The sequence below is a fragment of the Juglans microcarpa x Juglans regia genome, chromosome 4S (assembly GCF_004785595.1).
Source record: "Juglans microcarpa x Juglans regia isolate MS1-56 chromosome 4S, Jm3101_v1.0, whole genome shotgun sequence".
NCBI lineage: Eukaryota > Viridiplantae > Streptophyta > Magnoliopsida > Fagales > Juglandaceae > Juglans > Juglans microcarpa x Juglans regia.
Window position 1 is genome coordinate 6,508,613 of NC_054601.1, and position 11,072 is coordinate 6,519,684.

At 38.6% G+C, this 11,072-nt stretch overlaps 2 protein-coding genes across 2 annotated transcripts; both read right to left on the bottom strand.

Moving 5' to 3' along the window:
• Positions 1 to 166: 166 nt before the first annotated feature.
• LOC121262799 (lysine-specific histone demethylase 1 homolog 3-like) lies at positions 167 to 8,945 on the bottom strand. The gene is given in 10 exon segments (XM_041165404.1): positions 167 to 505; positions 831 to 905; positions 1,054 to 1,752; positions 2,348 to 2,835; positions 3,385 to 3,478; positions 3,630 to 4,708; positions 4,711 to 5,869; positions 6,091 to 6,232; positions 8,024 to 8,282; positions 8,285 to 8,945. Coding segments are annotated over 10 exon segments (4,722 nt in total). The 3' UTR covers positions 167 to 439.
• A 131-nt stretch (positions 8,946 to 9,076) lies between these two features.
• Positions 9,077 to 10,754, bottom strand: LOC121262995. Its single transcript, XM_041165749.1, has 2 exons — positions 10,605 to 10,754; positions 9,077 to 10,278 (listed from the first exon to the last, which is right to left on the bottom strand). Exon 2 carries the CDS (start codon positions 10,187 to 10,189, stop codon positions 9,077 to 9,079), a length of 1,113 nt encoding a protein of 370 aa, XP_041021683.1. The 5' UTR covers positions 10,190 to 10,278; positions 10,605 to 10,754.
• Positions 10,755 to 11,072: the final 318 nt, after the last annotated feature.

Below are 11,072 nucleotides of genomic sequence, written 5' to 3' on the forward strand. Positions count from 1 at the left end.
CATTGTTTAGTTTTCTAATAACCTATGTACATACATGTGTTTGCATATCTGTATAACAATGTATGTGCATTACAACTACACGAGCGAGCTTACGAGTCAAGTCAGATCTTATACAAGTTTGTTCGCGAACATTAATCAAGTCGAGTCAAGTTTTGTACGAGTTGTATCATTTAATAATCGATCATTATTTCATATTCACGAACGAGCTCATTTAATAAACGAATCGAGCACGAGTCGTGTTTAACCGAGTTGAATTCCAGCTACCTGTTGAGTAGCCTGTTCAGATTACACCCCTATTAACAGCATACCACCCTTTTTAATGAAACACCAATAAAAGAACCTCCATCCCACCACTGCCAACATATGCCGAGAACTCCCCCAGACTTCTCAAAATCTTGCACATTAATGAACTCAAAATAGGTCACAATCCTTTAGATCATCAAGATTTCACGTCTGACTTGATTGCCATGTGCCTCTCAATCAATTTGTCCACAAAGGAACGGATCTGCAAGTTAAACACGAGAACAGCTTAGAAGAAAAGAGGTACCTAATCATTCAGTTGATCATGATATCTGTTCATGCCAGAAATAAAAGACTAACAATATCTTTTGATTTTTCAAGGTAAAAGTGTCCCATAATTATTCAAATTATCTATTATAAAACTTGAACGAAAAGTTTACCACGCAAGCCCCCCAATGAAAGCACTAGGGCACGAATGCTTTTTCATGGGAATCAACAAAGCCGCCTTTAATGACGGCTATTTACAAGAAGAGGAAGAAATTTCCCAGATAATTGGTTCTAATATTAAGCATATAAACGGAAATGCACACCTTGTTCTTGCGCTTGAAATCAAGAAACTCTGAAACAACCATGAATTTCTCTGCATCACTGGCCTGCTCCATGACCTGAAAATAGAACTAAGGTAAGAAGGGGCCCAAAAAAAAACATCCGTTGTGACCTCCTGTTTAACCATGTCATATCTAATCCAGCAGAATTAAATTTTCAACATGATAGAGAAGTAGAAAGTAGGGTGGAAGATGAAAAATCAATAACCTTAGTTGCAGTTTTCTTCATAATTGACTTGTATCCCTCCTTATCAATTTTTCTTGCCTTATAAAGGGGCATGAGCAATGATGCAACATAATCTACAACAGCCTGTTTAATGCGATCTGCCCCTCGAGGATGATTTTTTACAGATTCCTTGTTTACTGTAACTTGTGAGATAGAACTCTCATTTGCCAGTCTATCATGCTTCCAGGTGGGTAGTCTCCAACTTGTGTTCGAATCTTCCTCATTTGAGCAAAAGAAATCAGAATCGGCAGCAGCTGCTTGAGATTGCCATCTGTCAATGGCATGGTTGTCCTTTATCCCGACACTGCCAGCCGAATCAACCCATGCTTTAGTATAAATACTGCTGTCCACAGCCACGCTTTCCCCAGAGTGCTCTCTGAAGTTCAAATGGCTAGCAATCTCATTTGAATGGCTCCTCTGTGAGAGGTTATCCGCCGAAACTTTTGAACTATCAAAGTTCACACAAGCAGCAGAAAAATCAACTGACCAGTTCCTAACTTTGCAGTTCCTGGAGTCTATTTCTGATATACAATCTTGTCTTCCCAAAACACCACCAGACCACTTCCTTCGAGTATCAAATTCATCAATCTGGACATATTGATCCCGTCTAGCAAACTTGTGAAATGACGGTATCTTAGGTAGCTGCAACGATGTGTTACACTTGGCCTCTGACGCATATGCCTGCAACATACACGAACACTAAATTCCTCCAGCAACATCGAGAACAAATCAGAAAATCAAAGAGGAAAAGATTCAGATAGAAATAATAATAATAATAATAATAATACAAGCCTAAGACATGTTACAATATGGGCACAGAAATGCAGTGCTAGCGGAACCTACACTTACCAGATAAATGTGAACATAATTGAATGTTATCCAAACTTGCAATCACCTAGTAGATATTATTAACATAAGAAAAGAAAAGGCAGAATCTCATTGCATTATTTCCTGAAGAGTACAACACAATATGACATCAACAGTAAAGACCAGATGAAATGGCCCTGCAGCTAAAATCTGACTGTCAAACAACGATCAACCTTGATATTTAGGTTCTCCAGAAATTTACTCCAAATTGATACCGGAATTAAGTCTCAAAATACCATCATAGGACAGGAAAGCTGGTAGCATTAGCTATGATGTAAAGAATAGAAATATTTAAAAGTGGAAGTGGTTGTAAATTGACTAAGCTAATAACCATGAACAATGCAATTTTTAAGGTAAGAACACAAAACAGTCACTCAAAGGCACTGTAAAAAAATAAAGAGAAACAAACCTCAGCAGCTGCAAGTGCTGCCGCACGAGCTGCTTCTGCAGCTGCAAAGGCAGCTCGTTCTTCTTCAGAAATAGCAGTGTTGCTGTCCTCGGGCTCAGTATCCAGTGTGTCTGTTGGACCTTGGGACCTTGATGTAAAATCCAATTTTGAGTCATTTGCAGCTTCGAGTTTGACTGCTCTACCACTCACTTTCTTCACATTTGCATTCAAATGTAAATGACTTCCAGCAGATGCAAAGACCTGCAAGCCTCCTTTATTCTCTAAAGCACCATGATGTGTGTGCAGAGGCGGCTTTCCTATTAATGGATCTTTAAGAGATTTTCTCCTTGCTGAATCTACAGCACTTCCTTGCCTCAACTTTAATCCACCATTAGAAGCTTTTTCCTTGCGAAAGACTTCGAGCCACACATTAACCAGCTGACTTGCTACTGCACGTATATCACGGCTAGTATGTACACAAACTTTTTCTTTCACTGTTTTCCCTATGCCTACATCAAAATTATCAACAATAAACACATTCCATTCATCACCATTGTTGGTATTATACTACCACTATAATGACTTCATATAAAATAATAATACAAACAAATTCATGCGGGTCATTTACACCTAAGTTATGAATGATTCGCCTCTAATCAATCCTTATTAAACTTTTATAACAAAACATTTATGCCACAATTGTATAACAATTTTTTTTTGTAAGTAAGACGATATTTTATTGATAAGTTGTATAACAATTATTTCAGTATACCTCAGTTTAGCATAATTGTATACCAATTATTTCAGCATGCCTCAGTTTAACCATTCAAGAAAAGCTTCAATATTCGAAGAGCTATATTGTTGAAAATGTGAATGATTTTGTCTCAGGTAACTTTAGTTATCAACCTCCTGAAACTTACTGAAACAGTCTTAAGAGGACAAGCTATAAATTAAAGCCAAATCAATATTTCTTTTTCTTCTTTTTCAGTACAGCCACACATCGATGAATATATGCATGTGTTAATGCTGCATAGAAAACCAGGAAAATAAATCAATACCTGACAAGCGCACAGCAAGTAAATCAGTTGAAACAAGCACAAGTAGACGAACACAGTGCCGCAAGAGTTGAGTCCCATCCTTCCCCATTGAGTCCTGCCATAAGTCCAATAAAATATATAGAATCAGAAACTTTGTTTGAACATTAAAAACATTGGAGGATTGACAGCCAAAGAACAATTTCTAGAGAAAACTCCATATACCATATATATAGATATGGACGAATACTATAGAAGGGAAATGGTACCAGTATCCATGAGTTGAGTGTAGTAAGCCCTTCTTTGGTCCCAGCAAAGAATTTCAAGGTTTCAACGGAAAGATCCAATAACTCTTTGGCCACGTGCAATCGTCCAGCAGTGGTTTTTGCCTTAAAGAACATCTCCTGTAATAAAGCTTCCCTTGTCAAAATATGTGCTCCATCCAAAGAGTTCTTGTATAGAACATTAGATATATCGACTGCATCAAGCCTCTTTGTTATGTCCCTAACTTCATCTCTCTCAAAGTCACTGTGTCTATGTACAGCCTCCATTGCCTCTACTTCTGCAGTGTAATCATGCCCACTACTGAATATGTCAATTATACGCACTGCTTCCCGTAGCCCACTCATCATTGCACCACCAACTGTGTCAGGATGCTCCTTACAGGTGGCTTCACCAGCAAAAAACAAACAGTTATCTACAGGCCTGCCCAATAAATCATAATCTTCTCCAGATGCTCCAACTGCAACATAGGAGTAAGCACCATAGCTATAAGGATCCCTGCCCCAGTCTGTCACTACCGATGCAACCGGATCAGGAACTGAAGCCTCTCCAAAAAGTTTACGGAGAACCATTAACGCATGGTTTACATGATCAGATGAGCTCATATTTTGGCCATCTATAGCTGCCTTGCCAACCACTAAAGCTATAAGAACAGGAGCCCCAACTGTTTTCCTGACATTCCAGAACATGAAGCACTGGCCCCTCCGGTTTGTGTCCTCTGCAGTTGCTCCAAAGTAATCCACAGAATCATCCCAAAACACTTCTGGAAACTCCAAAACCACTTTATTAAGAACTCCAAAACCAAGCCGCTGGATTGAAAAATGCTTCCATTGGGGCAAAGGTGGGGAAAACTTTATGGTTTCTTCTTTCAAGCATCCAAGTGGCACTGTAACTAGGACAGCATCTCCAAAAAATCCACTGCCATTTGACGTAGAAACTTTGACTCTATAACACTGACTACCATTAGTTCCAGAGTCCTTGGTGTCATATGAAATATCTGTGACCGCATGGTTCAGGTGAATGGCAAGTCCTTCTCCAAGAGACTCAATAACAGTGCTGTAACCCCTTTAATCATACAATGAGCTCCTCCAAATCCTCCATAAACATCATCTTGGTTCCAGTAGGGAAGAGATATTTGCTTAAGCCGAGCAGCACAGCCATACTCTAAGTTTGCAAAATGCCAATCCATAACCCTCCTCTCCAGAGGTGTCAAAATCTCTTCTTTAGAGCAATGCCTCTGTGGAAAACTGCCATCAACGCTACCTTTTTCAGCATCAAAGAAAGCATTCACTGAACTGTGCACTTCAGTTTCTTCCCTTGTTCCTAATCGTGCCAAACGACGCCTCATAAGGGCATATTCTAAGCCATCCTCAAGAGACATTCTCATTGCATGTTCCCCCTGTTGGGCAACAAGCAACACCATATCATCAAGAAGGCTGTTGTATTCTGCTTCCAATGCTTCATCCAGAACAGCAGGAACTTTTTGACCCGTAACAATATCATAAAGAGGGCAATCACTATTTAATACAGTCAACTCAAGGCCCAATTGAGCACAAACCAATGAGGAAGGATCTGGTCTTCTTTCAGTGGCCACATCAGCCTCAACACCAGTAATAATGCTAGCACCAAGATCCACTGGAACAGACAGAGATGAACAGTCTGTGAAGACTCTACCCCCTATCCTGCTCCTAGCTTCAAGAATGGTTACAGAAAAACCCTGACGTTGCAAATGGCGTGCAGCAGTTAAGCCAGCAGGACCAGCTCCTACAACAATGATTTTCTTTCTGAACTCTGAATCACATTGCAGAGAGTGAGTCCCCTTAATGTGATCATCTGAGGAACAAATGGTACGTGAGTCATTCTTTAGCTCAGGTGTGATGGCAGGGTCTGTTCCACTATCCAGCATTTCACATGATGGACCAGTACTTAGGCATTCTTCACGTTCTATCATATCAGATAATTCAAGTGCAACCGGAGTACCACGTCTCTTATCTTTAGTAGCTTCACACATCTGCTTTTCATTTTCAATAATAACATCACTCTTTGCTTCCATTGAAGTTTCAGAACTCTTAACCTGACCAACAATAAAAGAAACTCCATCCTCTAAATCTGCAACTGTAGCTCCAGAAGTCTCCTCAATATTTTTTTGTTTCAGAAGCTGATAGTTATGCCTAGCATTAGTTTCTGCTCTCTCCTTCTCAGAAGCAATTCCAACATTTATATAACCCTGTCAAAAGTTTCCAAGGATTAAGCATAAACATGAAACAAACCATATAGAAAAAATTACTCCCCCCACCCCCCCCCCCCCCCAAAAAAAAAAAAAAAAAAAAAAACCTTAACCCAAATTACTGAAAAGCTAATAAGCAAAAAAAGAAAAGACAAACATTAATATTGATGAAAAGCAAGGGCAAAGCATAAATAAACAATTGATGAATTTACAAAACTTACATTATGATCAAGAAATGCATAGATCTCCCTAATAAGTGTAGCGCGTGGTGGCTCACCCTCAAAAGAAGTATCAGAGACCCCACAGTCAGCAAGTGGTAAAATGCGGCTAACATCTTTACTCCAAAGACTTAATATCTGATTCCTGCATTCCACCAAGCAATAGCTTTTAATTAGCAAAAACAGTTCCAGCTAAAAGATATTTAAATAGAGCTGTAACAGCTGAAATATTCCTGTCTGAAACAATAAGGAATTTGCAGGACCCAATCAATATTAATAATTAAATCGTTTATGAAGCTAATAAGAGAGGGTCGGAAGGTAAGTTCATGAACTCCATAGAAAGGCATGTCGAAGCCACAATATTGGAGCTCCGCTTAGAGAAGCAAATCCATGACAGTTTTAAATGCAAAAACAAAGTAATCTTGGTCAGTTATGACAAACAAGCAATAATCTAAACTTAAAAATACAAAGCGAAACAAGGGCCCTAATGATAAATTATATATTACTAAATGTGGCACAACTAGACACATCAGGGTGTAGCCTAGTGATAAAAAAGGAGCTTGAAATGAGTTGTAAGACTCAAACATTCTGGGTTTGATTTCACACTAGGAGTTCCCCTACATAATCAGTTCATGGTTCTGGTTTTTGTTAAGATTACTCACCAGGGGTGAGTCCAAAAAGCCCTGCTTTGGTGAGGTTCTATGTCATAAAAGAAGCAGCCACCATTGTAGATCATTTACTCAGCAAAACATTCTTAAGATATAAGAATGAAAGGTAGGGAAGGAGGGGTGAGACCAATTAAAAATGGAACATGCCAAGAGCGACAAAAGAACAATATGGGTGCTACTATTAAGGAAACAATGTACTCATTAGGTGTAGCCAACCTTTTTTTTTTATATAAGTAAAAGTAATGGGTGTAGCCAGCCTTTTTATCAGATAGATCCGCCTTAACCCATAGGAAAGTTCAACACAGGGTAATGCTCACCCTTTTGCCCCAGCATCAAGGCACTAAACATGAGCTTAAATAGAAGGCTAGCAAAGCCAGCATGTAATATAAGTGTGCCATCATATAGAGTTTGCTTTTCCAGCTACAATTTCAATGACCAAGTCTTTTACAAGTTTCATCTATACCTCGATACTGTAATATAATGCAAAGAGAAGCAAATACCAGTTTCTTTATAATAAGAAGCAAATCTCACTTGAAACTCATAAGTATATAATTTCCTTTCAGTCCAAGTGTAATAACAAGCCTAGCTAAAGACTACATTTACAAAATGTCCAACCGTGAAAGGTCTTCAATGAATAAAATGGGGGCAGTGTTACCTAAAAGGATATCAACATCTTTCCAAGTCAGGTGGGAGAGAAACAGTAGAAAATTTTTTCGTTTTACAGTAAATCCTAAATAACAAAATAAGTGGGTCTAACTACTCAAAAGCACCCAAAGAATTATCCTCTGTCCAGTTTCAAGTACATTCACCTAAAAATAACATGGGTTCACAACATGTACCCATACCATATCAAGCACATGCAAGGTAATGCAACTATAACAGAAACTAAAAAAGGTGTTTTTTTCCCGGGTTAGATAACACAGAATTAAAGTTTTTTGATAGGTAATCAAAATTTTATTGAAGCACGCACAAAGCATAGCACAAGTACACAATGTATAAAAGAAACGCCTAATTAGGAATAGAAAAAAGATGCAAGGAAATCATGATTATGATTTATTGAATATGATCGAAATGTAAAACACAAACTTCATAAAATAGGACTTAGATTGAATATGAAAAAATATGAATATTTTAAATTAAAAAAGACGTTTGAAGAAAATGACAAAATTAACTCTTATAGCAGAAAATAAAAATTTCTACGAGAAGGCATCCAAAAACACTAAACAACATGCAAGCATAAAGCCAGGTTTCAAAAGATAATAACTAACCTGTACTCCAAATATTCCTGGAGGCCACCTTTCCGCTTCAAGACCTCCTTAAATTTAATCTTCTCACCTGGACCAACTGCATGAGTTTTCAGTCCAGCTGATACTGCTGCTGCACCACCATTTTCAATCATCTCCGCAGAAGTATTTGAAGATGTATCACACTTCACTCTTGTTCCAAAAGAATGCTCACTCTCTATAACACCCTGACTTTCGAGAAAACCTTTCTCATTTAATAAATTCTCCCAATCAGCATCCCCTCATAAGCCATATCTCCATGCCTATGCTTCTTAGGCCTGCGTCCAGCACGCTGGCCAGATGATAGCTTTTTATCTTTGCTTTTGCAATCAGGCACAGGTATAATATCTTCTGGGTAATTTTCATTTTCATCTCGAGTTATAGATGGAGAAGAACCTCTACAAACCTCTTCACCGACTGAATGATAATTGTGGCTACGAACATGAATACCTTTTGACAGATCTTCTGAGGTTTGATTTTGAATGAAGGGAAAAGAATCATTCTTTTGCAGAGAATCTGAAGTAAGGTCTGGCTCATCGGTGCACATTTTAAGATCATCACAAGCACTGCAAGTTTCTCCCATCTTCACATGGCAAGATGAATTTTGAGAGACAAATTTCGATGAAACCTCAAAAGTTTTTCTAGAAACCGAATTGCAAATTTCCTGGGAAGTGCATTTGCATGATTTGTTCAACAATTCACCTTCACAGCAAGTCTCAGAAACTTCAAGGTCTGCATTTGATACATGTGTTATCAAAACGCCCTCTGAGTGTTGGGTCAATGAATCCCTAAAACCCCTGTCAGAGTTGCCCTCGCCAAACTCATTGACCTCTTCCATCTTTTCTGGACCAGAGATAGAATTTGGCATTTCTACAACATCCTGCACCACAATGCTTGTGTTAAACATTGAACAAGGCTTTAATGTATCCTTGAATGTTCGAGTTCCCAATGCAGCCTTTTGGCTACAAGCTGCGCAATTATCCTTGAAATGAATACGAGCAAACTCTCCATTACAAACTCCATTAGAGTTTTCATTATTTATTTTAGATCCTCCTTGAGCATTTGAACCACAAGGGTCCTCTGTAGCCTCATCTTGGATCCCTCTAGAAGGGATATTGAAGTTGGTGAAACTGGAGGTGGAACCTCTAAAATAACTTCGGAAGATAATCGGTGTCTATTGTCATTGGGTTTCATACTCTCCAGTTTAACTGCTGAATTAGAAGGAAGCCTTCTATTTGAATCATGATTCTCTTCAACGAAGTCAGAAACTTGAGAAGAACAGTCATCAGATCTTTCATTTCTGGATTTCAAACCATTGCAGTCAAGTTTTGAGGTAGAACCAGATCTAAGTCTCCTTCCGGTCACAGGCTTAGAAACCCCCGAAACACTTTCAGAGCAAGGGCTGAAACCATCCTCCAAAGTCTCATCTTCCGTTTTCTGCTTTGAACTTGAAGATGCACGATATTTCCTAGTGCCAGATTGTGCCTTGCGAACAAATGCTGATATCGAGTCTTCCAAAGGCTCATCCACAAACTGATCAGGACCTTCCCCAGGCCACAAATTAGACTCTTGCTCCCTCCAAGAACTACATCCAGATCCCAGAGACTCTAAATCAGTAGTAAATGCAACATAACCAGCTGTTTTCGGTACTGAATTTATCTTGGGTTTCTTAACTTTCCCTTTACACTTGTTTGCTACCCCTACATCCATGGTCATATCAGAACCATCATCGCCCATTACATGAACTTCCCCCACAACCTTAGATATCAGTTTTTCATCCAATCCCCCATTGTTTGTAGGCCCATTCAATGATCTATCAGAAGAATCCACTACATTCAAAGAAGAACTCCTTCCCCTAACAATTCCAGATCCACTGTCTTTCTTTGGACCCCTCAACTTCTTCCTGAAACTCGCCAAAGTATCATCCATTTCGCCCAAATTTTCAGCCTCAACCTCCAATTTCACTTCTCTAACTTCAAACTTCCTGAGCCCATCACCGCCACTCTCTAACCCTGACTTGACCTTCTTAGCATTTCGGGGTCTCTTCAACTTGAGCAAAGACCCAATTGGCTCATCCTCATCCGCCTCAAAACCAATCTCAGCCGGCTTCAATCTTTTCTTGGACCCGCACTTCTTATCCTCCCCATCCATTTTATAAGCCCTAAATTTTAATAAGTCCTCTATAAGCCGTTTCGTTACCGCTTAGCCCACCCTCAATGCCCAAATCAACATGAAACGATCTGGAGTGCGAAACATATTCCACATAAAAAAACTTAAAGCTCATGTTTCGTAAAAAATTCGTCCTTCAACCATTAAAGCTATATAGTCGAGCAAGATTGAAGCTAACCCAAAATCCCCAACACCCATCAGAAACCTAAATATTCACCAATATAAGGGAAACACTAAATTTTTTTATTAGGTTTCTGTCAATCAATAGCCTCTCTGAGCTTGAATCGAGAAATACAATGGAAACGAGAAAAGAAAAAGAAAGCCCTAGGGTAATCTAACAGAGTAACTAAGCCTACAAGGAAAAGGGTGACCGAGAGAGAGAGATGGGATGCCAGACCTGGGCGCCTTGAAGCTCTAGCTGTGGTGGCATTAATGGATTCGTCGAAGGGAGTCGAGTGCGCGCGTTAGCGTCTCGTTTGCGGGACTGCGAAGATCGGCTCTCAAAGTACAAACTGCGCCGCGAAGACCAGTTGAATAAAAGAATAATAAAATAATATTGCTAAATAGAAAATAACGACCGTATTAACGAGAGAAACGAATTCTCACACGAAAATTAATATTCCTGCAATTCATATTATTATAAATAATATTCATTCAAAATATAAATTTTTATTTAATTTTTAAATCTTAACCTATTCCTCTTTTATTTAAAATAAATTTGTAAAGAATATTATACGTGTATCGTTATCTTCTTGTCATGAAATAGATATTATTTATTCATTGTAGGATATAAGATATTTCAAATTTTCATTTATCAAAATAATATGAAATTATCAAAATATTCATATTCTTACAATTAATATCA

Coding starts and splice junctions, on each gene's coding strand:
- LOC121262995 (XM_041165749.1), bottom strand. CDS start 10,189: ATGGATGGGGAGGATAAGAAGTGCGGGTCCAAGAAAAGATTGAAGCCG.